At 47.0% G+C, this 27,449-nt stretch overlaps 1 protein-coding gene across 1 annotated transcript in view; it reads right to left on the reverse strand.

Moving 5' to 3' along the window:
• Window positions 1–24,371, reverse strand: part of GPR39 (G protein-coupled receptor 39) — a 247,886-nt gene extending 223,515 nt beyond the window's left edge. Inside the window, exon 1 of the mRNA XM_012521352.2 lies at window positions 23,165–24,371. Coding sequence (XP_012376806.2) covers window positions 23,165–24,011 — 847 coding nt within the window. The 5' untranslated portion in view covers window positions 24,012–24,371. The remainder of the gene's footprint in view (window positions 1–23,164) is intronic.
• Between the last annotated feature and the right edge of the window lie 3,078 nt (window positions 24,372–27,449).

Genomic DNA, 27,449 nt, shown 5'->3' on the forward strand with positions numbered 1-27,449 from the left:
TCCTAAGGGATTTTTCAAAGGCAATTGTGACTATATAGCCTTCTTGCCTTTACACTGACTTTAGAACCCAGTCCCCAAATAAGAGATGGTCCCTCTAAGGGAGAAGCACCCTGTGAGTTGGCAGGATGGAGCCTGAGCAACATGATCTCAAGGAGCAGGTGAAATTCAGGAAAATGAGTCAGAGCACATGGGAAGATATTCCTCACTGCCTGAAAGGTTTCCCTCCAGGACCAGAGCAGTCTTAGATCATGAAGACACATCAAGTTTCCTTTCAGTGTTATTGGCACCCTCCCCCCAAATGGTCACATATAAATTTAAATGATTTAAACAAGCCACATTCCTCTTCCTACGTAACACACCTGCCGAATTGAAGAAATGAAATTTCACTCGACTGTGAAGAGGAAGGGAAAAGAAGTGATGGAGATGCACTCGTTACTCCAATCCTTAGGGCCCTGCCTGGACTCCTCCCAGTTTACAGCATACCCTAGCTTTCCTCTGCACTGACTTGTTAACTTCAGATGTCTCCCCTACTTGAAGGAGATTCAAAGTCACCTTCCTCCCAGCATTCTCAATTCCTTCAGTGGTAAGCACTCAAATATTTACTACCTGAACAAATGCATGCACACGTGCATAAAAAGGTTTCTACAGAAAAATGAATCCAGTTTCTAAACCAAGAGTTTGTATACTAACTGTTGGGATGAAGCATTTGATTTGTAAGCTGGAATTGTCTGCCTCGACTATCACACCTGCCGTGGCTTTGCCTTCTGGTTACGTGCATATGAACACCTCTTATTTCCTGGACTGGAAGCTCCTCGAGGGCACACTGGGCAGGGGGGGCCCCTCTCACTAGAGCTATTTGTAAAAAGAACCAAGGAAGGGAGAATAGAAATTGTCACTCAAGGTGGGCTCCTTATAAGCCTGGCTATAGGTCAGCCCAACCTGGGCTTTTAATTTTAACACTGAATTCTGTTGGGGAAGGTTTGCACACACAGACAAAAAGTGGAGGACAGCGACTTTCAGGAGGACAGAGGGAGCAGGCCAGAGGCAACGGCATTCTAGAGGGCCCTGGCCTGCCGGAGTTGTTGGAAGTCCCACTTTACACAGGTGTGTCTCATCTCCATCGTCTTACAATTCAGCTCCCTTAGCCTCTTAATGATGACCCCACCATTACTTTTTTTTTTATCCCAGGGGTTAAGAGTTTTAAACCAGGACATGCTCATCATACAGTTTTTCATCCCCCGTTGACCTGAACAAGTGTTGGTAAGCTCTGTTAACTAGTGGATCTCTTTCTCATTTCCACCAGCTCACTAATCCAAGCATGGAGCTGGCATTTACTTGCCCACTCTGGAACTGAAATTAATATCTAGGGTACCTTCCATTGCTATTCCCCTTTCCTCTACCACCCAAAGAAACCATCCCCTCCTTTGGGAAGGTGGCCACGCATCTGCACTCACACTCCTTAGAAAGGGGTCCAAAGGGGATTGGACCCCAGCTGTCCAGCTAGAGAGAAACTGGACATAGCATGGGCAGTCTGATGGTGTGCAAATCTTAAATAAAAGTAAAAACACTGGGCCAGGCAACCAACACATACCTTGGCCATCTCTAGCCCTTCGGCCACTGTGTTGATAGATCTTCCAGACTACTCAGAAAACTGGATAAACTCTCTGTATTCCACAGGATTTTTTAAAAACCTTTTCTATCTTCAGAGCCACCTGTATTGGACTGGAACCACTTCACGAATGAACCTCAAAGAATCATCCAAAGCAAATTAAAGTGTTTCTCCCAAAACTATCCTTTTACTGGAAGGCATTCAATCAGGATGTGCCTTCGACTTTCTGTCTGGTAGCTTTTTGCTATATGGAAGAGATAAGGACAATCTCAAACCCATCAAAAGGTATCTAATTTTCCTGTAACAAAAGTCTCACCACTGTCAAGCAGAGCCACGAGCGTGCCGCCTGCAAGAGACAACTCTGTATTTTCGGCAGCGCTGTTAAAGGAATCTGTCCTCCTTCGCAGCCATTTGCCAAGCCTCTGGGCGCACGGCCTCAGTGATGTCGGAAAGACCATTTCCACTAGCAATACCTTTATTTTGACCTACACGTTAGTCACCATCAAGATACTGTTGTTACCAAAAGAAAATAAAAAGGAGCTAATCACCTTTGGTTTTCTCTTGAGTTTTAAAAAATAAACGATGCTCCTGAACACACTGTGACTTTCCAGGTTGAACTGCATGTTTAGATCAAATTTCACGTGGCGTGCTTATTACAAACGCCAGGGTGAACATGAAGAGAAATTACGTTTGCAATAGGGCCTCCCAGGTTTATTTATGTTGGAACAAAGGAGAGCTGCATCACGGGGGAATATTCTGATGAAGGTTATTATAGACGGCATCGGGGCTGGAGCCCGGCATTTGGCACTAATCACGGATGCAGCACAGTCAGAAGAACTAAACACACACTTGCTCCGTGTTGCATAGCACGTGCGGAGGGAGCAAAGCAGGGAAGGTCCTGACAGCCCTGTCGAGAGGAAATGAGCCAGTGAGTGTGCATTTCGCCCTCCACGCAGTGTGTGCCCCTACGGTGTGCCAGAAGGGCAGGGAGGATGGTTCGAGGGTGATTCAGACTAAGTCAGGGCTTCCACAGGAAGGAAGGGGCCAGAGGGTAAATTTTTTAAGCTTTAAGGGGCCATATAGTCACTGTGAAATTTTCCCTTTGTCTTTTGTTCTTTTATTTTTATTTTTAAACAGCCTTCTTTAAAAATGTAAAAGCCATTCTTTTCTTTTAAGATTTATTTTTATTTATTTCTCTCCCCTTCTCCAGTTGTCTGCTCTGTGTCCATTTGCTGTATGTTCTTCTGTGACTGCTTCTATCCTTATCAGCGGCACCAGGAATCTGTGTTTCTTTTTGCTGTGTCATCTTGTTGTGTCAGCTCTCCGTGTGTGCGGTGCCATTCCTGGGCAGGCTGCAGTTTCTTTTGTGCTGGGCGGTTCTCCTTACGGGGCGCACTCCTTGCGCGTGGGGCTCCCCTACGCGGGGGACACCCCTGCATGGCACGGCACTCCTTGTGCACATCAGCACTGCACATGGGCCAGCTCCACACGGGTCAAGGAGGCCCGGGGTTTGAACCACAGACCTCCCATGTGGTAGACGGACGCCCTAACCACTGGGCCAAGTCCGCTTCCCTAAAAGCCATTCTTATATTAAGAATTCATAGGCTATATAGAAACAAGTCTCGCCTCATGTGTAGTTTGCTGGCCCCTTGGCCAAAGAGAATTAAGGGTTGTTTGTCAGGACCTCAATGGGGCATGTACAATTCAGGGGAAAAAGACTCAGATCCTCCTCTGTGAATAGAGTTATCAATTGATTATATGTAAGCCTGAGTCATCTGATTGGACCTGGTATAACTGTTGGTCTCCATCCCTTGAGCACAGCCATGATCCTTTAGGCCAGGAATTGCAAATGCCTCTTAAGATTAAGCTCCAATGCTGCCTCCTCCAGGAAGGCTTCCCTGACTGCTGCAGCACACACATCCCTTCCCTGAGCCCTCAAGCACCCACTGGTGTACGGGTCTCTCAGTCCTTAGTAATACTGCTTAGGACAAGAGCTACCTGCAGCCTCTGAGTGCTTTACGGCTCACCAAACACTTTCACCAGCATCCTCTCACTGGAACTTCAATTACAGTCCCAGAGATAGGCTCTGAGAGGTCAAGTGTGTTGCCCAAGCTCGCATTACCAGGGCAGGTGCAAAGGGCCACGCAGGAGGTGCCCTGGGGGAGCAGAGCCAGCACTGTGCACCTCTCCCTTTCTCATGTCTCCCCAGCTAACGGCAGGCCACTCGCTGCATCGCCCTTTCAAAGCCTGTCCCCACGAGCCATCCCAGGAGGAGTATGGGGCAGTACAAAAGCTTTTCAACCCGTGGATCAAGACTTATTAGGGAATGATAAAATCAATTTAGTGAGTCAAGACTGGCATTTTTATTAATGAAATGAATAAAATAGAAAACAGCAAAGGGCATTTCACATTTCAAAATAAGGACAGGTACACACACTGTCCAGTGAAACTTGGGTCTGATGTGTGTGTGCATGTGTGTGCGTATTGTGTGATCACGTGTGTACATGTGTGCCCGCGTGTGTGCCGTGTTGCAGTTTATGCAATGCTAATGAAGTGCTTGCCCGCGCGTGTGCCGTGTTGCAGTTTATGCAATGCTAATGAAGTGCTTAATAGCAAAAGCTCGAGAAGCCTGTCTGCTTGGGTTCAAACTCCACGTCTGCCTCTGAACTGCTCTTTTATCTTAGGCGAGTTCCTTAAACTCTCTGTGCTTCAATTTGCCAATCTGTAAAAGAGGATTAATGACCATACCTACCTCTTGGGATTTTTATGAGAATTAAATGAATATGTAAAAACTCTTAGAATACCTGGCACAGCAAGCACTCAAAAAAGGCTAGTATCAGAATTACTAAAAATAACCTACATAACATCCCTGCAAGAGAAGGGGTTGCATCTACTATCGTGCCCTTTGACAGATGAAAACTGAGGCAGACAGAGATGAAGAAAATAGCAGAGCCAAACCAGAACCCAGGGTTTCTGGCTTCCTCTCCACCCACAGGCAGCACTAACCCGCCTCGCTGAGATGCTGTCCAGCCCCAGAGGAGCTACATTTTACCTGCTACATTTGCTGCTGTATGAAGACGATGGATGAGTCACTGTCTGTAAAGTGCTTAGAGCACCTCGCAGACAAGAGCCATATAAATTCAGAATGTCGTTTTAACACTCTCATTATTAGTATTAAACTGGGCAAAATGGAGAGAACATGATTTTTCAGCCCCCCAAGTCCTAATGAGCATCAGGCAAGTGGATTCTGGGAACAATTGGTTACCACGGCACCTGCATCCCAAATTGTAATGTCTAAGCCATCAACTTTGTTTATTTCACAATGAAAGTCATCTTTGCCTCCCCAGGGTGGAAATAAAGCTGATCTCGATGACAGTCTTCCCAAAGTTCATTCTGATATATTGATTGCCACAGCCAATGATGCTTTGGCCTCCCAGGTATGTGAAGAAAACATCAGCATGTACATTTATCAAAAGTTCCCACCACAACGGTGCTGCCAGGACCCGGAGCTGCTCCTGCAGTACCTCTTATAGAATAAAAGTCCAAGGCAAGCAATTTCAGAAGTGCATGGACCTCGGGGCGTCCCTGAGTCTACACTTCTCCTCCTGGGATATGCACACAGCTAGGGCTACACGTGGGAGAGTTCCAGGTTCCTCAAAGCCACAGGGCCATCATGAATCACCTTTCCTTGGTCACCACTTCTACTTTGTGCAAAGGAACTTCAAACATTTTTTCAGAGTATCAGGCAATGCTATTTGACAGAATAAAATGCAAATGTCCGGACTGATAATGTAAACCATAATGTAAAACATAGGATAACTAAAAATGTAAAGAACTGTGTATCCTAAAGTATGCACCATAATGTAAGCACAGATGTCACCTTGTTAGAAAGCTAATGTCTCAGACTCTGTACATCACTTTAAGTAAATATGATATGAATAGGGCGTAAGAGTATCACTGTGGAAGGGAAAAGGTTTTCTGGTGGATGTGTGGGAGTGCTGTATATTATATATATACATTGCTGTGGTCTAGGACTCCTGTGAAGAAAAGCTGAATAATTAGGGGGGGGGGGGGAAAAAAAATAGGATGTGGAATTTTTTCAAGTCAACATTCTTTATCTAAGTTTTTTATCTAACTTTATCCAAGTTCTTTATCTATCCTTTAAACTCATCGCTACATGCCATTCCCTAGTAAGGGACCATGACATTATATTGGGCTTCAAATTTCGGGGAGTTCTGGATCACAGAGTGTTTCAACAATGGCAATGGAGGGATACTGGTATGGGATACCAATGACAGGTGATATATGACTGACAGGGAGTTGTACAGAACATATGTCCAGGGTGCATGGTAATGTTTGGATATACTCATAGTGGCAACAATTAAAAACCACAGTAGGGGGGGTACTGGGTTCCTGGCCAGTGGTGCTCTGTCGTGGTCCCTAGGGGAGCAGCGACAGTCTCCCAGGTACAGTGGTGGGGACCGGGAGGGAGTGAGGGTTCAACAGTGAGCCCCAGATGCTAATGACTATGCTTGTGAGTTGATAAACCCAAAATAAGAACAAGGCCTAGAGCAACTTTGTGCCTGGGAATTTCCTTCTGTCAGAATTCATGTTACTCAAATGTGGCCAGTCTCGAAGCCAAACTCAGCATGTAAATGCAATGCCTTCCCCCCAGCGCGGGACATGACACCCGGGGATGAGCCTCCCTGGCAACGAGGGACCACTATCAACTACCAACTGATGATGCAACTGGAAAATGACCTTATACGGAAGGTTCAATGCGGATCAGCAGAATATCCATGTCTACATAAAATACCATGACTTTAAAATGCTGTTTGACCTAAAGTAAGGGGGAAATGGAAAGGAGAAATGAGTTTATATGGCTACGAGTTTCTAAAAAAGAGTCTGGAGGCTGGCAGAAGGTTTGCCCTCATGCACAACGGAGCAGAGTCAGAGAGACAGATAAAGCAGATACAACCCCCAGATATTGGTTCCTTTGAGGGCTAAAGAGACCCATGGGAGTTATGGTCATGGCCGATGGGGTTAACTACCAGGGCAGATGGCCCCTCTTTGGAAACGGTGTTTATGTGTGATGAATCTGGACTCAGATGGGATCTCCCTTCATAAGACTTTAATGCTAATGTGCTGGAGGTGCAGTTAATGTTGGGGTTTAAGATATATTTAGGGGATTTGAATCTCTGGACTGACAATGTGATAGCCAGATCCTGAGCCTCAACAGACTCCAGCACCTACAATCTGATTTATTGGACTTACCACACTCAGCTAAGATGGAGTTGAAGAAGGACAACCACCACACCATGGAGCCTAGAGTGATTACAACTGAAAATGGGAGGATTGCATCCAGCATCCAGGTGGAATCTGACCCTCCTCTTGACATAGAGGTGCAATGGACACAACCAATCCAATGTCCACATAGAAGAGGTGGCATTGGATTGGGAAAAGTGGACATAATGGACAAAGGGTATGGGGAAAGGCAGGAAGAGATGAGAGGTGGAGGCGTCTTTGGGACATGGAGCTGCCCTGGATGGTGCTTCAGAGGTAATCACCGGACATTGTAAATCCTCACAGGGCCCACTTGATGGAATAGAGGAGAGTATGGGCCATGATGTGAACCAATGTATATGAGGTGCAGAGGTGCCCAAAGATGTACTTACCAAATCCAATGGATGTGTCATGATGATGGGAACGAGTGTTGTTGGGGGGGGGGAGAGGGGGGGTGGGGGGGTGGGGTTGAATGGGACCTCACATATATATTTTTAATGTAATATTATTACAAAGTCAATAAAAAATAAAAAAATTAAAATTAAAAAAAAAAAATGCAAATGTCCGTGCATTTTTATAATAAAGCGGAGGCTTCAGAATTTTCTACCCCATGGGACGATTAAGACTAGGACAAGTACACACCCACCCCCCATGCATCACACAAGAAAATAGGTTGAGATTTGCTCCAGATGATATAAATCAGTGGTCTGGCAAGGACCAGAACAAAGTTCTTTTGAGTCCTCGACCAGAATTCTTTTTGCAAAATCATGAAGTCATTCAGGAAACTAGGCTTTTCTGAGAACCTCTTACAAGCCAGGCACTGAGCACGGGGCCTCCTTATGCAGCCCACTGGATGCTCTGATCAGTCTCTGAAGTTGGCATTATGCCCAAGTTAGAGTGGACAAAACTGTGGTTCTGAGCCACTGAGGAATTTGACCAAGGTAACAAACACTTGCAAGCAATGGAAGTGGGATCTAAACATATGCTTTCGTCTTCTGTACCATTCCACAGTATCCCTTGGAAAGCCAGGAGATTATGCTTATGCACTGCATTGTATTTAGACCTCTTGGTATCCCTTTGCCACTGGTAGTAAGCTGGAAAAATGTCCTCCAAAGCTACCAGGCTCTAATCCCTCAAATTATCAATGTTACCTTATAAGGAAAACAGGTCCTTGGAGATATGATTCAGTTAAGGATCTTGAGATGGGGAGATTAGCCTCTTATCTGATGATCCAAAAGGCCATCACATCCCTTATAAGAGGGAGAAAGTGGGAGACTTGCCACACACAACGGAGAGGGTGATGTGAAGACGCACAGCAGAGGGAGCAGAAGTGGCTCGAGCGGTTGGGCGCCTGCCTCCCATATGGGAGGTCCCGGGTTCAGTTCCCCGTGCCTCCTAAAGAAGACGAGCAGACAGAAAAGGGAGCCATCTCGGGGTGGGGTGGATAAAAATTTTTTAAAATTAAAAAAGAGATAAAAACAGAGCAGAGAAATAGGAGATGCTGGCCTTGGAGATTGGATGCCGGCAGCCACCAGAAGCTGGAGGTGGTAAGCAACAGGGGGCACTGCCTGGCGCTCCCCTAGGGCCTGCCAAGGGGACACAGCCCTGCCCATACCATGACTTGGGCCCAGAGATCCTGGCTTTGGATTTCTGGCCTCCAGAACCGTGAGAGAACTCCTCTCTGCAGTTTAAAGCCACCAAGTTGTGGCCATCAGTTACAGCAGCCACAGTAAACAAATGTGCTCCCTCAGCACCGCACAGCACTGACCTCCTGTGCCACGGCCCTGCCCACGGGGCGCCGGCCCACGCCCATCACCCCCACCTTGTCCCATCCTCATACACGCTTCTCGCTGTCAGGATCCAGAGGGAAGACCCAGGGGGGTGCACGGCGACCCCCATTCTGGGAACACACGCACAGAAGTGCGCGCAGCAGCCCCCTTCCCAGAGAGAAAGTCTGGTTGATGCAAACAGCCAAGAGTAATCAGCATTTCAACATGAAACCAAAATGCGCTCTGCACAAAATCCTTCAAAAGGAAATAGATTACCCTTTTTTCTTTCTTAAATAACTTTTGGGATTTCCTCAAGGCAATGAATGCCTCTCATTTATTCCCTCTCCTCCATGATAAATATCCAACTGCAGGCCAGCATCATATGAAGACATACCTGGAAAAGGCCAAAAGAAGTTTAAGTGGAGAGTGCATCAGACTGCTAGGCACAGCCAGAGACCTTTGTCCCCGAGGCCAAGGTTCAAGCACAAATTGATTTTGTGGTGACAAAAAGTCACTATCTCATACCTGATCAGTGATTTCGGGTGGATGAGTCAGGTTGCCAGACAGGAAATGTGCCCTGTGGATTTGGCATTAACCAGCTCCCTGATAGCAGCATCTCAGATCTAGAAGGCTCAGCTAGCCCCTTTCCCTGCCTCTAAGGTGCTCGCTCACTCATACTGTCATGACCCCTGCAGAATAACACCCGGCAGAGGACTCGACAAAAGCAGCTGTCACCTCAGCTACCAACAGAATAAAGCAGGAGAACCCCAACAAGGCTGGCATTACTCACAGGCCTGCGGGGGGGGGGGGGCGTTGTTTCTGCCCCAGCTCTATAAGGGATCCATTGTCCTTGGGGGCCAAGCTTCCTGCCTGCAGGCTTGCTCAGCCTCACCGGTGTGAGAGCCAGAGCACTCCCTATTTAATAAGATTCTTGACCCTGGGAATTTGACCCTGGCTGGAGTGACCACAAAGATGGGAAAATGCCTAAAGCTGATGTATCCTTGATGGTGGAATCCAAGTGGACTGTCCATGAATCTCTGCCCCCGGGAACCCCAAACAGCTTGGTTCTTTAGCTTTTGCTTTGATGCTATCAACTAGCCCTCAAACTTTCAATAAGCCAGCATCATATTTTGTGACTTGCCTTCCAAGAACATTGGCATGGCCACCAAATTCAAGGTTGCCATGACCTGGCCCAGCGCACCTTGCCAACTCACTCTTCCACTGCTCTCAGCCCTGGCTGCACACTGGAATCACCTGTCCAGGGCCCGACTCCCAAAGAAAAGATCTGGGTTTATTGTACTCTGATAACCATCATTTTTTATGACTCTCACAGCCAAATCTGCCCATTCACCATCCTCAGAACCCAAGCACCAAGGCCAGCTTCCCACCTCACTCTTCTTCCTGCCTCCACCTGCCTGCACCAAGCCCCATGGCCACATTCACCTCCCTGAACTCCTTCTTGCCGGTCCTCTTCTCAGAAGCCTTCCATGACTTCCCATTGCCTCTAATAATAGTCCAAATCCTTTAGCCCAGCTATCAAGCTCCTTTATATATGATCCAATCTACTTTCCAATCTCCAGTCATCATTCACTGTTCCCCTCTGAGTCTTTCCACTTCACTCAGATTGTTCTATTACCTATTTTCTGGACATACCTTTGGCTAAGGTATGGCCCAACCCAAACAGGATGGATCTTAAGCTTATTATTAGAGTCCTTTATAAGCACAGTCAAATTCAGATAGACAGAGAGAAAGCCACAGAAGCAAGAGCTGACATTCAACAGAACTTGGAAGAGAATGCAGAGGCTGCCATGTGCCTTTCCGTGTGACAAGAAGCTAAGGACCAACGATCACCAGCAGCCAGACCCAGGATGTCACAGTCTTTGGAAAGAAAGCCTCACCTTGATGATGCCTTGATTTGGACTTTTTCCCAATCTCAAACCTTGAGCAAATAAACTTCCACTGTTTAACCTGACCCATTTCATGGTATTTGCTAGAGCTGCCTAGGAAACTGAAATACCCTGTGTTTCTTAGTGCAGAAAACAAAGCCCATTCCAGCTTAAACTTGACATAAGGCTATTAGTTGTTTCACAGAATCCCTGGCAGCCAAAGAACTGGGTATGCAGCCAGGAATCTTATCAGATGCCCTCCCAGACTATGCCGGTGGAGACCCTACTGATCTCATTACCAGGCACAGTCCTGCAAAGATAAGGCCAACATCTGGCTGAAGATGCTTCTCTTCGGACTTCTGTCTTTGCTGTCTCTAAAAATGGGCTTCCCAATGCCATTTTGCCACACACTATTCCTAGACTCCTTGTAGTAGCTGCTCCTTCCCATTGCTCTCTTCCAGGTGAAAATTTCAGTGCTGATGATTGGCACAGCCTAGATGGCATGATGCAGCCTAGCTGCAAGAGATGCTGGGAAAGCACGTTTCCAATACTGCCTCGGGCAAGCAGGACTCAGAAAAAGCGAAAGTCCCAAATATAAGAAGGGTACCCAAAAGCTGCCTGGTAGCCTAAAAGCAAGAAAACGAAAACCAGTCTTGGTGGCATGCTTTCTCCTCTCCTGCTCCTCCACCCACAGTAAGTCCTCCAGCCAAAGCACATCCTCTTGTAAGTGTCCCTGTCTTTGCTGCGGGAATAATGTGGACTTTGGGGTCAGATCCCAGCTCAAATCTCAATGGTTGATGACCTTGAGCAATTCTGAAAAATGGTTTATTTTCCCCTCATGGTGGAGGTGTTAGGAAGAATGGAAATAAAATATAAAGGCTGACCTTCTGGCTGGCTAGTCACAATGCCCTGGCCAGGCTTGGCAGTAGAATTGTAGAGCAGACAGGAAGGACACGGTCTACTTTGAACAAAGGACGAAATGCTTCTCCTTCTTGGTACCTCCTACGACCCCTGAATTCTGCCATGTGAGGAAAAGGAAGGGGCCCCTCCAAACTTTACTGAGGTTGAATTTTCATCACCTCGAAAATAGGGGCCTGGAGCCAGATTTAATTTTCTTTTTTAAAAAATAACAAAGTTTCTTGCACCTAAGGGTTGTAGAACAAACTCCCTCCTGTTAGGACCACATAGAAAGCGCTGCATAGTTCTTACAGCAAAAGGTGAGTTTAGTCATTCCCAGTTGATCCGTTCCCAGTCTTTGTAAGTCAAAGAATACCTTCCAAATGGTGTACAGCAGAGTTTCTCATACTTCAACATGCACAGGAATCAGGTGGATCTGCTTAAAATGAGATTCTAATTCAACCACGTGGGGTGTTGGCCCAACATTCTGCATTTTTACAATTTCCCAGGAGATGTGGTCACTGCTGGTCCCTGAACTACGCTGCAACGATATAGTATGCAACATCATGGAGCCACTCTAGTAAAAAATGTGGCATCCAGAACCAGGTTACTTCATAAGCAGTCACCATTCTCCCCCTTACCAAGTAGTATTTTTAATAATACATCCTTCTACAAGTCTCTACCTTTCTACTTTGATGCCCTAACTAGAGATACATTAAGCTGGTATATATTGAACTGGCATCTTAATCCCTGCAGAACAAGCATTCTACCCTTTCATAAATACACGATGAATGAACCACCAAATGAAAATATGAAGGCCTACCAGAGTGATTGCAGCAGGGGTAAAGCCAGTCCAGGCAGGCTTCCTGGAGGAAGTAGGCTTGATAATGAGGAAAATTCCATGAAGAAGGACAACCTGCTTCTATGGAAATTTCCTTCATCCTGTAGAATGCAACTTTCAATCACCAAGGCAACCCATTCGCCTCCCCTGTCAAGAAAAACTTGCAGGGAAGCGGACTTGGCCCAGTGGTTAGGGCGTCCGTCTACCACATGGGAAGTCCGCAGTTCAAATGCCGGGCCTCCTTGACCCGTGTGGAGCTGGCGCATGCACAGTGCTGATGTGCGCAAGGAGTGCCGTGCCACGCTAGGGTGTCCCCAGTGTAGGGGAGCCCATGCGCAAGGAGTGCGCCCCGTAAGGAGAGCCGCCAAGCACGAAAGAAAGTTGAGCCTTCCCAGGAATGGCACCGCACACACGGAGAGCTGACACAAGATGATGCAACAAAAAGAAACACAGATTCCCATGCCACTGACAACAACAGAAGTAGACAAAGAAGAACATGCAGCAAATAGACACAGAGAAAGGGGAGAGAAATAAATAAGTAAATCTTTAAAAAAAAAGAAAAACTTGCACTTGAGAAACCCACAATCCATCAGCTGTCCTTTATACAAAACACACAGCTCTCATCGGATGTGATGTTTAATCCTTTAGAACTATGGCATATAGAAAGCAGACCCATAAAAAAATTTCCCAGAAAGAGTTTTTCTAATTATACCATGCCCTCCAGAGAATTACAACTGAAAAGCCAATGACCAAGTGACTTCTTCTCGGTCAGAACACCCTGTGTTTTACTTTTAACATAGGATGGGCTTTTCCCCTTTGCTAGGAAAAGAGAATGGCTTCTCTCCACAAGGGCACTGAGCGCCCTTTCTCCTTACAAGGCTGAGTCCCATCTCTCCTTGCCTTCGGTTTCACAGCCAGCTAGACATTTAACTACTCCAATAGAGACCTGCCGCCGCAGCCTTGCCTTCTGATCCTCATTTGTCAGGTCCTGGTAACGCCACGGCTCTCCAACTACCCCGCCACTATGAGATGTGTAAAACAGCGTGATGAGATGTCTAAGAATCCCTCTGCCTGTCAGAATGGTTCTTACACACAGAAAGTGCAAACGGGAAATTCTGTCAGGTTTCTAAATTGGCAGGAAACCCTAAAGTCAGAAAATGCTGAAGTTTGTTAGCCCAAGATCTCTCTCTCGTTCAGACTTGCTCTCAGCCTTGGGGTTGTGGTTTTTTTTCTTTTTTTCCTTTCTCCATTTGAAGCTAAAAGATGAAGGATGTAGGCATTCTCTCCTCTGGTGAAAAAGCCTCACAGATGTAGCAAGGCAGCCCAGTCAGTAATTGATTGACCAAACATTTATTTAGCACCGACTGAGTGCCAGGCTCTGAGGAAAAAGATGGAAAGGATGACAGCGAAAAGCACAATCCACTACAGTTTTCCTCTTTGACAAATGAGGCATCTAGGGTTCCAAATTCTAGCTGGTGGAACTCAAACCTGCAAATTCTGAATTCCCCAAACAAGACTCAAAAAGCCCAGTGAGCGCTCGATGGTGCCCGCTACCGATGAACGTCCTGATCATCGGGCACAGAGCAGGTGCTCAGTGCACATCTGGTGGAATCCATGAAAGGTTGGGCTAAGAGTGCAGTTCCTGGAGGGCAGACCTTTTCAGACAGAAGCGTCTAGTGTCTGGGCTGACTTGGAGTGCATAATAAAGGCAGGTAACGTGTTGAACTTGGGGCCCCCTGTCAGGGTTCAGAGAATGTATTATTAACAGTTCTCTACTGTTGCATAACAAGTTACCACAAACACAGTGGCTTACAACAACCCCTGTTCTTTAGCTCACAGTTGTGTACGTCAGAAGTGCAAGCACAGTGTGGCGGGGATCTCACTCAGGATCTCAAAGGCAGACTTCAAAGGGCTGAGTTCTCACTTGGAGATTCTGGGGGGAAATATGCTTCTACGTGCATTCAGGTTGTTGGCAGAAGTCAGTTCTTTGCAGATGTAGGACTGATATCCCCACTTCCTTGCTGGAAACCATTCTCGGCTTCTAGGGGCCACCTGCCTTCCCTGCCACATGGCCTCCTCCATCTTCCAAGTCAGCAACAGAGAAGTTCTCCCTCATCAAATCTCTTACATGCTTTGAATCCTGACTTCCTCCGTCTCTGACCTCTAGATACAGACTTAAAGGGTCATGACATTTCATCAGGTCCACAGAAAAAAACCTCCCTGTTTTAAAGTCACCTGATTTGGAAGCTTAATTACTTATGCAAAACCCTTTCACAGCACCTAACTGAATATTTGATTGAATAACTGGGAGAAGGTGTGTGTACAGGAAGGCCCAGGAATTTGGGAAGCCATCCTAGAATTCTGCCTGCCATTTGGAAGGAGGGGAAAGGCAGGTGGAGAGGGTGGCGTCATGAGGATCGTAGCGAGAGCCCTCTCTTGTCTCTCCAAGAGCAGCAGCCACCCATTGGTCAGTTTCAGTCCATCAGTTTATCAGTACACAACCACTGTGCCCATCTGGCTTAGCTCCTCAGAGCTACCTCCTAGCAAGAGCTGAAGCAATATTGGAGCAGCCTGGGCCCCTGTGCTGGGAAAGTGTGAGGACCTCATGGAAGCCATGTCACACTGGCCATGGTAGGGTGTGGCAGCAGCAAGACTTGGGAACACCAAGAGCTGGAGCTCCGACTGATGGCGGAAGAGCTAATTGTATTAACCACATTTTCTCTCTTCTATAAATGGATGTGTCCCCAGGTGGCCAAGCCTTCCTCTCCTTCCAAAATATCTGTTTCTCCTAAATAATTCTAACCCCAGCTGTGGGCACAACACTTTCAAATACAATCAGGCAATCCCACACCAGCATGTCCCCATCCCATCCTTGCATGCTTCCCAAATAAAGACTTGTTCTCTGCCCTACTTGCTCTCTCAGCCTCGTGACCAACTCTGGTGTTACCCCCATGTAGCCCTGCATGGCATGCTGCCCTCTCCCCCGGAAACTGTGAGCATAAGTCTTTCAAACTCTTCCAGTCTCTCTCTCGACCAGCACCGGCCTGTACACATCTCATACAAGGCAATATGAACAAAACACGAACTGGCCTCAACTGCTCTACCAGGACTGGATCTGAATGGATCTGAATGAAGGGCTATTTCTCTTCAATGTTGGAGAAACAACTGGACTTTGTATTCTGACTCAAAGTGCAATGCAACAGATGCTGTCACCCCAAAGGCAGCGCCACTGATTTAACTGTGCCGATTTACTCCTAAAAACCCCAGGATAATTTCCAAACCCCTTAGCTGTGGTCTTGCCTGGAGCTAGCTGCTTGGTGGCGGATTTGGTCCACTGGGCTGAGCTCTTGACACATTAAAGGGAGAGCCGTGGGGTTTAGCGATCCTTTTTCACCCTTCACAAAGCCTTGCTTTCAAGATAATTGCCTAGCTAAACAGGTCAAGAAATTCAGCTTCTGGACTCTAAATTGATCAGCACCACCTTGGTACCAGGCAGTACCTGCCATTTTCTTCCCTCACTGATAAGCCTCAAGGCTCAGCCTTAAGGGAGATGGCTGCAAATGAATGCAATTTAAGAGGAAAATAAAAATACACTAGTTTAATATTTTCAAAATGCTCCCCCCACTACATCCTCTTTCCACTACCCTACGAGTCCCCTTGTTAACAAGAGGCGAAATGACCTGACAAGAAATAATTTTGAAAGTTGCATTCACTGCCTTAACATCTTGTTAAACACTACCCTAACCACTTTCATTCCATGGTTATTTCTGGAGGTACATACGGTTAAAGCTAATATTCAGAAGCTGAGTAACCAAGACTGTTCATTTGCTCAGAGAGAGAATTGTAAGCACGTTCCATGATGGCTTGACTTTGGGGAGGTTTCAGGGGACCAATCCCTTTCAAAGAGAACATCATTAGCTTCAAACTAACCTGAAAGTTTTTGAGAAATGATCATCTTCTGAAGGAACGCATGCCCAGGGGAAAAGAACATTGCTTTCTGATTCCAACCAGAGGCTCATTTGTTGATTTATTCAATCAACAATTATTCATGAAGCATCTGCTATATGCCTGGCACTATGCTCAGGATGGAGGTACCATTGTTGGGCAGAATTAGGGACAGACATCCATCACATGACCACACAATTAAGTGTAAAATTGCACCTGTGATATTGGTAGTAGTCAGACGATGTTCTCTCATAGTCGGTAACAAACGTTCCACAATAATGCAAGGTGGTGGTGGAGGGGTGTTATTCAGGAATTCTGCACATTATGCACACTTGTTTTGTAAGTTCACAACTTCTCTAATATATATATTTTGCAACTGTGAGTCTTGTTTTAGGAGAGGTGTAATCGAGCCAAAGGGGATGGGAGAGGCTTCCCAGGGGAAAGAAAAAGCAGGAAGATGTTACGACATAAAAGCATTGGGAAGCCATTGATGGGCTTTACCTTGATGGGCTTGGGAAAGGGTGTCAAAGAGATCCCAGTGGCCGCAGTGTGAAGAACAGATGAGGGCAAGAGGAGACGCAGGCAGTCTTCTGGTAATGGTGCCTGAAGTCCAGGACCCTCACCCAGGAAGCAGGCTTGCTGGAAACAAAACCATAAGGGGCCAGGTAGGAGCTCGAGCTCTCTGAAAGTGCCCGCCAGAGAGCAGGGCCCACCTGGGACTGCACACCCTGTATGTACAAGCACCTACAGGACATGAGGATCACCTTTCTCCCCAGCAGTGCCAGGAAGTAGCCGAGGAGAGGGGAAGTGAGTCGGGAGGGCTGCAGTGGGGATGGGTAGAAGGAAAGGTGATGAGAGGTGGGGGTTACCCAAGCGGTGACTCAGGGGGCCCTGTCTGCTAAGGCAGGAGGGGGCTCCCTGACTCCCAATTCTATATTCTTCCTCTGTGCTGTCTCCACTCGTAAATGGCTTTTATTCTGAGTGGTTTTAGGATTAATAAGCTGAATGCTTTGCTCAACAGAGGCCTCTGCTGCCTTATTACACTTTGGCAGCCCCCATGAGGGATGCAACTAAGACAGATGAACAGGCTTGCTAATGAATGGGGACTGGGATTCAAATATTTCCTTCCAAGGGACATATGTATCTCCCTAAGAGAGAAATGAAATCTCTGAAGCAGCCTGATTATAAACATAAACCAGCATTATTATATTTGTCTGCCATGCTGATCACAGGACACTTGCAATTTATGGCAGATATCACAAATAGAAAAATAAACATGAAACAACACTTATTACAGGCAGATCTACACCAATAAAGGGAAGAGAGAATACAGGCAGTAATTTTGACACTTGAGGCAAAACATTTTCCTGAAATAGCCAAATATTTGACTCAAAATACTATGTTACTAAAAAGTCACTAATTTAATGTTGGTGATATTTCCATGAGAGACTGTTGGTATATCCTTTTACACCACAGGAATAAAGGAGTCTGTGCTAAAAAATAAAGATGATTGTATGACTGGTATTTAAACAAATTAAGAAAACATACATTTTTAAAACTCTAGTGGCACTTTAGAAGTACTTTTTTTTTAAAGATTTATTTTTATTTATTTAATTCCCCTCCCCTCCCCCGTTGTCTGTTTGTTTGGTTTTTTTTCTGTGTCTTTGGCTGCGTCTTGTTTCTTTGTCCGCTTCTGTTGTCGTCAGCGGCACGGGAAGTGTGGGCGGCGCCATTCCTCGGCAGGCTGCTCCCTCCTTCGCGCTGGGCGGCTCTCCTTATGGGTGCACTCCTTGCGCGTGGGGCTCCCCTACGCGGGGGACACCCTTGCATGGCACGGCACTCCTTGCGCGCATCAGCACTGCGCATGGGCCAGCTCCACACGGGTCAAGGAGGCCCGGGGTTTGAACCGCGGACCTCCCATGTGGTAGACGGACGCCCTAACCACTGGGCCAAAGTCCGTTTCCCTAGAAGTACTTTAAGGCACCTGTTTCCACATCATCAGTTGATATTCACTAGGACTTAAGGATTGATTTTATTTTTAACTTTTCAATTTAAAGTAATTTCAAACCCATAGGCCAGTTGCAGAGAACTCTATTATACCTCCCAAGTGAGATAGAAAGAATTACGAACAAATGTGCTCCTATTTGTCTATCTGTCCCCCTACTCACCCATCTCTCCATCCATTTATCAGTTTTCTAAACTTTTGAGAGAAGTTTGCATATATCATGGTCCTTGAATAGTTAATACTACAAGCACATTTCCTAAGAACAAGGACATTCACATAAGTAACAACTTTAAGTACAGGTCTCAAGTTCAAGAAATTTAACATTGATATAAAGCTTATATTCCATTTTTCCTGAATGTTCCAATAATGTCCTTTGGGCCTTTTCGCCTCCATTATTATAGCCATTCCAGGATTATACATTGCTTTCACTTGCCATTGTCTTTAATGGAAATACACAATGTGAATTTTCTCATCTCAACCACTCCCAAGCATACCCCTCAGTGGAATTAGTCACTTTCCAAATGTGCTGCCTTCACCACCATCCATTACCAGAACTTTCTCATCATGCCAAACAGAAACCCCACACCCACTGTTCATTAACACCATTATGATTTGATTTTTAAACTAAATATATACCTTTTTTGTTATGGCCTGCCCACAAGCTGCAGAGTTTCATGAAGTCAATGAAAGGGGAGGTGGGAAACCATGGATCAAATGCCAAGTGATTGACAACGGAGGGCCTGGCAGAACTAGACAGGTTAATCCTGGAAGAGTGAAAGACGGACAAGGGTGATGAGAGGACAGGTGCACCAATAAGGGTGATTTAAATAGCAAAGAATTAAGAGAAGATAGTAAAGCCCTCTTTATTATCTTGCTGTGCAAAAGCTAACACAAAGGCTATCAGAGTTTTCTCAGAAAAATTATGCCCTCAAAAATGCCACACTGGTTTCATTCTGAGTAAGTATTGTAGGAACGAATGTATAGTTCCAATTATAATCTATATTTTATAAAATAGATATGTTTCATTTCTCAGAATGAAGTCCCAATCAAATCTCTTTTCATGAAGTTTTGGACTCCATTTTAAAGGAGCTCACTTTAAGAGTCCTTTTCATACCAATTGTCCTTAGATAAAGAGGCCAGCCCTGTCAGCCTCTGGGCTCTCCCACCCTCACCTCTCCCCATTCCCTGCCCTCTATCCTCCCGTAGCTGGTTTGGTCTCTAGATCTGGGCTCTCAAAACCTTAAGTGTGTGATACTGATCTCCCTCTTTCATCCCTCCCCTCCCTGACCTACTCCACAAATCTCTAAAGGCACACTACCCTTACTTTTAGAGTAATCTACTATAGCAGTAATTCTCAACCTTTTATCCACCCAGGGACATATGATGAATATCCATAATTAAGATAATCTCTCAAGAGCAACCCAGGTTGATGTGTAATTCCTGCCACTAGATGTAACTCCTTCCCTTTCATTCCCACTCAGGAGAACAAACCAGAATGCAAAGGAGTGGAATTACTATAAAGAACTTGAATCTCCTATAATGTTTCTTTAATTTTGTAATTTCACAATTATCTGTGGGGGGAAAAAAGTATTTTCTTATGACTGTACTTGAAAGCCAAGCACTGCCCTACAGATCTCCAGGTGGTAGCTATAACCAAATCCCAATCGTTTTATGCTATTGAAAGTCACACATTAAAACTATATTTCTTTTAAACTACTCTGTTGTTCCCTAATTCTCTCCCTCCTCTTTGAATAGATGATATTGACGGCAACCCATGGGTGTCCATAGACCAAGATGCTATGTGCAAGGAGAATAACTCCTGGTGAGAGTTGAGAAGAGTAAGATGGAAGGTCCGGAAAGGCTTCTTAAAAGGAAGGCTCACTTTGCATATCCTTAGCATCCAAGGCACAAAGAACCATATGCTCCAATTCCTTACCTCTTGAAGAGGCAGGAGTCCACACCTCTCGGCTCTGCCATCAGACAAGTATGACCATAACCACAGTAGCCATAACCTCGTACCAGGAGACAGGTCTCGTACATATTTCTCATCGACTTGACAAGAGCAGAGAGAAACACATTTCCGAGAGAATGCACTTTTTGCATTATTGCTTTCTCCTGCAAGTTGCTTGAGAGTTAGTTGGTATTTCTCCCTTCTGCTCTCTCTGCTGCTCTCCCCCAGAGGTCCCAATTTGTTTTCATTATTCACCGGCCCAGAACCTCAACTAGACTGAGGCACAAAAGCAAAAGATGCAGAAAGGAAAATTAATATTTTCTACATGGCTTTCCTCATCTCGAGTAGATTTATGAATTTCATTTCTGTTACACAGAAGTTAGCATTTTAACAATGAGGGGGAGAAAATTCTTAATTGTTTTTTTATTGCCTCAAGAATTCCAAAGACATCTTGTGCCATGTCGTCATTTACATTTCACATTAAATGCAAAATATGTTTGAAATAAGCAAATATTTGTTTTAATTCGATCCATCTGTTAACTGAAATACTAAAAAGACAGCTAAATCACTATATTAAATTCAGCAATTTGTAAACAATTTATATGTTCATTCGTTCTGGGTTAAAAATGCCCCAAAGCATGCGTTTTATGAAACCCACAAAGTAAATTGCATTGTATTAATCTGATGGCTACAGCCCATGATTCCGTCTTCTTCACTTCATTAATTTATTTCCTAACTTGAGTTAATTAGTCAGGTTCCTATTTTTAAAGCTCTTTGAAATTCATTGAGGGGAAGAAGGGGGACATTAGCAAGAACTGCTTTGAAAACCTACTGCAGGGGAAATGGGCTAAACAGAAGCATTAAATTCCCCCCAAGGCATTGGAGCACGTTGAGCACCTGATGGCCACTCAACAATCTCTATGCCCGGAACACAGTGAGTGATTAATATGTAGCTGTTAAAAGGAAAAGTGAGAGAGCTAGATGAAAGAACGAGAGCAGCCGGGAGAACAAACTCATTGCTGGCAGATACTAATGGGATGAGAATCGCCACAATTCTTTCCGCCACTGAATAAAAATCCGTGGCAGACTGGAGATGACTTTAACTTGGCGCAATACCCACCAAGGGTAGAAAAGCTATCTCTTCAAAGAGTTTGGTCAGAGAACAAAGATAAGCCAATCATTTTTCCTTTTGGTCCAAGGCTGCCTCAGTTTCTAAGTTAGACCAGGAGGTGGTTGGAAACCACCTCAACCATTCTTAATTCCTGTCTTTCTGGTTCTAATCCTACTCACTCATTCTTATCCACTCAAGACTAGCACCCTCATCAAAAGCTTAAGGGAAGGAAATTCATTTCTACTGAAGAATAAATGACTGCCCACAGTTTAAGATATGCCTGAGGGGATATGGGGAAGGGGCAGCTAATCTTTAAATGGGTATTTAAGTTTTAAGCAAAACCGACGTCTATTCCTTCCTGAAATAATTTGGGCAGCAGCCAATGGATGAAAGAGAATGAGTTGCATTGAGGGACCCTTCCCAAGTCTGCCGAGATCACCTACCAGGGGCTCCTAACTCCAACTTCTGGGAAGCGGTGGTAGCACCACCACCATCCCAATCTATGGAGCACTTGTTGTGAAAGTCCTGCCTTATTTTACCTTCACCAGATACCTGTAAAAGTCACGGGCAGAAACTCACTTTCCTGCCCTGAGAAGCAGGATTTGAACGTTAACGCTATGCTCATGAGCCACCTCGTGAATGTCAGCTGGGCGCTGTCTAAGCCTCGAATTTCTCCTCTATAAAATGGGGGTATGAATTGACTGGCAAGGCACCTGATGAGAGTAGGCATCTAAACATTGTGAGCACTTGGCTCTCATTTTGCACGGACACAGAGAAGTCACGTCAGCTGGTCAGACACACCAAAATTCAATGACAGGAACCAATTCCTTTCCATCTCTCCTGAGGGGACAGCTCTCATCGCTAACTCTCAGCTCTAACTCCTGGCCCTGGAACCTGTGACTCAGGTTTCCCCCACCAGAAAACAAACGCCAGGATTTATTCCTTCTCCTCGGGGCTACATGGGAGAGGGGAGAAGGGAAAACATTTGTTTTACCAACTCCCCCTTGACGCACATTCACACACCCCGTCAACGATGCCTTTTTCTTGTTTCTGCTAATGTATGTAACACACACACATTTTTAAAACTGCTTTGAATCACCGTTAAAGCCACATCTCCCAGAGGCAGTGGGCTGGCCCCTCTTCTGAAGGTTTTCGCACTTATAAACTGAGCTCCCTTCCAGGAGAGGGGCTCCAACTTTAAATCTTTCCACCACAACAAAAGGCTGGAAAACAAACTGCTTTCTCTGCATGTGAATTGGGCGTTTTCGACGTGCAATCAAGTCCCAGGAACTGGCCTCCCCCTTGTTTCTCTGCTCTGATAAGGAGCAGACCACAGCAGACACCAAGCAGTACCCTGGGGAGGGCAAATTTGAGAACTTCTGCTTCTTAACTGGGTAGGAGATCACTCTAGGGAGATAAAAGAGCAGCCTGCAGAGTGTGTACCCTTGGCAGCCTTGCTTCTCCAAAGGAGGAGAAAAATGGGAACATCTAATCGCTGAGAAAGGATCTCCAGGGCTAGATAAAAATGCTCCTTTCTATCTCCAGGGAAAGGACTTTCACCTCACCCAGATGCCCTAATTTGACCCTCCCACTTCCCATTTACCCGAGATGTTTTGTTGACTTGCCTATGGTCCTAGAATATACCCAGACCTTCTAGGCAAGTGCCCTTTCCACCACAACCCACCGCAAACCCTCAACACATAAAGAAACCTCCAGAGACTCAGCTCAGTTCCCCAGTTCTGTCTTAGGATTCTTCTACCTAAAGGACCAGAGAAGCTGCAAGTTTAGGGCAAGGCCCCTGGTTAAGAGGGCCAATGGCCATTGTGGGTCGGGGGGCACCCACAGCTCACCCCCACCCAGGACTCACTGAGGAAGATGATGGTCTGCCTCCTCGCCATCCGGCTCTCCTGGCTCTCCGCCTTCCTCAGCTGCGCCTGCCCGCCCAGCGTGCCCTGCTTGCTCCGCTGGAGCACCCGCATCATGTTCCAGCACATGAATGCCACCAAGACGAGCACCACCAGGTAGATGGCAAAGGCGCCGAAGATGCTGGACTGGAACACGGTCCAGCGGTTGGAGAGGTTGGTACAGATGGACATGTTGGAGGCCTCGGGTTGCCGGTGGTGGTGGGTGAGGGAGCGGTTGCAGGTGAGCCTCCGGTGACTGGGCATGCCCACCAGGGGGTACTCCACGCCTATGGCAAAAAGCAAGGGCAACGCCACCAGGAAGGAGGTGACCCAGACAAAGCCAATCAGCACCTTCACCTGGCAGGGGCCCGACACTGCCTTGTACCTGAAGGGGTGGCAGATGGCGACGTAGCGCTCAAAGCTGAGCGTGAGCACGTGCAGGAGCGTGGCGTAGCTGCAGGCCTCGAAGAGGAAGGTGTGCAGCTTACAGGTCGCCGTGTAGCTGGGCACGGTCAGGGGGTTCCAGATGATGTTGTAGAACTCCATGGGCATGCCAATGATGAACACCAAGATGTCCGAGCAAGCCAGGCTCACCATGTGGTCGGTCACTTCCTTCTGCAGGTAGCCTTTCCTCTGCAGCACCTGCGTGACGCGAATGGTGACGCTGTTGCCCACGATGCCCACCACGAAGATGACCAGGTATAGCAGGACGAGGGTGATTTTGATCCAGGTGGCCACCTCAAACTCGGGGACATGGCTGTGATCGATGAACTGGGAGCAATCGCTCCCGGGGCCGTCCCGTGGAGCCATGTGGACGGGGGCCAGCTGCCAGGTCCAAAGACCTCAACTTCCTCCTCCCGGAGGAGCCGGGCTCTTGGCTGCGACTCACCAGAGTGGGCGCAGGACGTGCGCTCGCCGGATTTCACCCGGCATAGGTAACTTAAATACTTTCAGGTGCTTTCAGGTGCTTTCATGGAAACTTCCTGGAGCGGCTCAACCTCGGAGACGCCCCGCACGGGCGGGAGTGGGGTTCGGGGCTCTCTTGCTGGAGCGAGGCGGGAAGAGGACTGAAGAAGGGGGTTCTGAGCTGCCGGACCCGCGGGGAGGAGGCCGGGGTCCCCGCGCGCGCGCGCCTTCAGCTCCGCTCCCGCGCGCCTGGCCCGCGCCGCCCCCGGCCCTGCCCCCGGGAGCCTCCTCTCCGCGGCGGCGGGAGGAGCGTGGTCAGGGATTATTCATTAACCACCGCAAACTCTGCTCAGGCGCCCTCCCGCAGACCCAGGCGGGCGGTGAGATTTGACTCAGCGCAGAGGCATGGTCGGAGAAGTCGGATCTTGGCTCCGGGAAGGTGTGGCCCCACCTCTTCCACCACGGTCACCGCGTCGCCCGCGTCGCCGCCTGCCCCAGGGGCATTCCCGCGGAGGTGCGGCCCCGGGGACGCTGGGGTGCGCTGGCGACAAGAAAGACACACTTCCTCTCGCCTTCCCTCTACCCGCGGTCCCCTAACTGCCCTGAGGCCCCTTCAAGGATTGGGCCACCGCCAGTTTGAGGGCGGCCTGGCCCGGGCGCCCCCGTTCTGCGCCCCCCGCACAGGGCTTCCCGCCCGAGAAGCTAGCCAGGGTCCGGCCGCTCGGTGGCTCGGCCTTTGGGGGCACTCGTGCTGTTTCTAGGGCGTGACAGGGCTGGGCGCTCCCTAGAGCCGCTGCCCGGAAAGTCGGCCGCAGGCTGGCTGATAGGATCCCCGTAAAAGCTCTGCCTTAACCCTAAGCCTCCCGGTGTCTCCCTGCGCCGGGTCCCTCCTTTGAGTTCCCTTGCCCCAGCCGCCCAGGCCGCTCTGCCCGCACCTGTGGGAAGCCTTTAACCGGGCACAGGTGTGCGCGCACGATGGCGCAGTCCGACCGGGACGGCCTGGGTGGGGACCTGCCCCTCTGGAGCCGCCTGTGCCCAGACCATCAACACGGAAGTTGGGGGCAGGAGTCCAAAAAGTCACAGTGTACACGCGGCTTGAGGGACAATGGCATTTTTTCAGAAGAGGGGTGTTTGTTGGTGCCTCAAGTTCTCCCTTGTCGACAGAGAAGACAAACTCGGTGCATTCTCATCTTCTAATTAAAAAACCGGAGACTGGGGGTGGGGCAGGGAACATCCAGGGATGTTTAGCAGCATCCCAGCAGGTGAGATGCCGTAGCACGGCTCCCCCAGTGGGACGACCAAAAGTGTCTCCAGACGTGGACAAATGTCCCCGGGTGGGGGGAAATTACCCCGGTTAAGAGCCACTGCCTGGGAGGAAGAAAGGGTCCTAATTACCTCACACCCTAAAGCCCAGCCCAGTTCCTGACCAATATTACCAGCAACTAGCTTTTATTGAGTGCTTAGCATGTGGCAAGCCCTGTACTAAAAACATCTTTAAGTGATTACAATCACCACCCTGAGAGGTAATCACTTTAAAGAGTTTTGGTCCTTCCCCAAGTCCAAAAGCCAGTGAGTGGAAGTCTTGAAAGTTAACCCAGAACTGCTCACCTCCTGAAACCAGACCTCTAACAGGAACTAAATTCTAGGAGTCCATAGGTGCTGGGCAAATGTGTCCTGAATGCACGCACAGAGAGGTAGTGGAGACCGTGTTTTCTGAACCAAACCCTAGACACACAATTTGACAGCCTCAGGGAATGTTTGATTTTAACACTCTCAGGAGAAAGATTAAACCAAATGGCCATTGGATCCTTAAAATTAGCTCTTATGTGACTATAGTTATCTTCCCTTTTTGTTCCCTATGTTAAATGACAAGCTTCCAGGGCTAAGGACTTTGACACCTCCACAGCACCCTAAATAGCATGTTTTGCTGAAGGGGAATCCCCCCCCCCCCCATTGTGGGCTATTGGACCCACCTGTCGGCAGACCAGGACCCCTCTACCCATTGCCTTACAAAGCTGCAGGGCCACGGCAGCGTTGTATCTGCCCCACAGCGCTCACGTGGGTGAGTGTGGACGCTTGGGCTCTCATAACTACAGATTAGAATCCTGAATTGACCCTCAGGCAAAGACCCCTGAGGGGCTGTGAAGGTCTACCCCACCCCCAAACACTCACACCCCCCAGCCCACTTCACTCTAAATCTGTAAGCAGACTGAGAATCTCACAAGTATTCCTTCCTTTTTAAAAAAAGTCTCTACAACGTTCTCTGAGCCACTATTAATTGCCAGGGTTTTCACACAATCCATCTTTCAGTCCTCCCAGCCCTGCAAGGTTGATATTATTCTCCCCCTTTTACAGATGAGGAAATTGAGGTTCAGGGAGGTTAATAGAGCAGCCAGGAAGGGTCAGAGACAAGATTCCAGCACGGGTCTGTCTGGAGCCAAAGTACCTTTTGTTTGGCTGTGCTGTCGTCCTATGCCAGACAAGTCTGTGCCAGGGGGAGTAGCGGCATTTTGGGGGAAAAGGAACTTTTTTAGGCACCAGCCCTCGTGCTACTCATCTCAACTGTGGAATGCAGACTATTTGATAATTCCAATTTGTTCTGCTCAGGCGAGAGTTCCATTATTGTCCAATTCTTTTCATCAAATTTTTCTTCCCCAAAGTGTGAAAAAAGATAATAAATTCATGGCCAAATGGCGAGAATCAAGCTAATTAAAATTCTCTCCTTACAATAGAGATGGAAAAAGGGCATTTTGAACAAAGTTCCAGGACAATTAAATTTTCATTCCACCTTTGCTTTTCCAAAGACCAATTAAAACTGTCCAAGGTGATCTTGCTTGTTGATAACAGGCTGGTCTAGCACCTGTCCTGGATCTGTGTTATCCAGATTTTTTCATTAGTGTATTTTATAGAGGAAAGAAAGAAAAGGAAGGAAAAGAGAGAGGAAAGACACCGTTAGGTATCTTTGATCTCAGAGCTACCCAGGGGTCTCTCCAGCGTTTGCACACTCAGATACCCACTTGAGGTGACCTTTGAAGTCACCTAGGCTCATGATTTTCATACTTATTTTAGTAGGAAATCTTTTAAAGTAGAATCTTACACTGACACCCAATATAAAAATATATACATACGCACCCACAAGTGGTATTTTTGTAAGCTCACATTTATTTTGTATGCTCTAATTGTTACCATTTATTCCTTTGAAATCAATCAACAATTTGTACCCTAAAAAGTGAATAACTTGTTTATAAAGATCCATAGTAAAATTATAGTGACTATACATTAAGTTACAAAGAAAACTTCAATAATTTCCAAAAATTATAAATAGTGCAGATAATTTTATTT

This window comes from Dasypus novemcinctus, chromosome 7, assembly GCF_030445035.2.
Source record: "Dasypus novemcinctus isolate mDasNov1 chromosome 7, mDasNov1.1.hap2, whole genome shotgun sequence".
Taxonomy (NCBI): domain Eukaryota; kingdom Metazoa; phylum Chordata; class Mammalia; order Cingulata; family Dasypodidae; genus Dasypus; species Dasypus novemcinctus.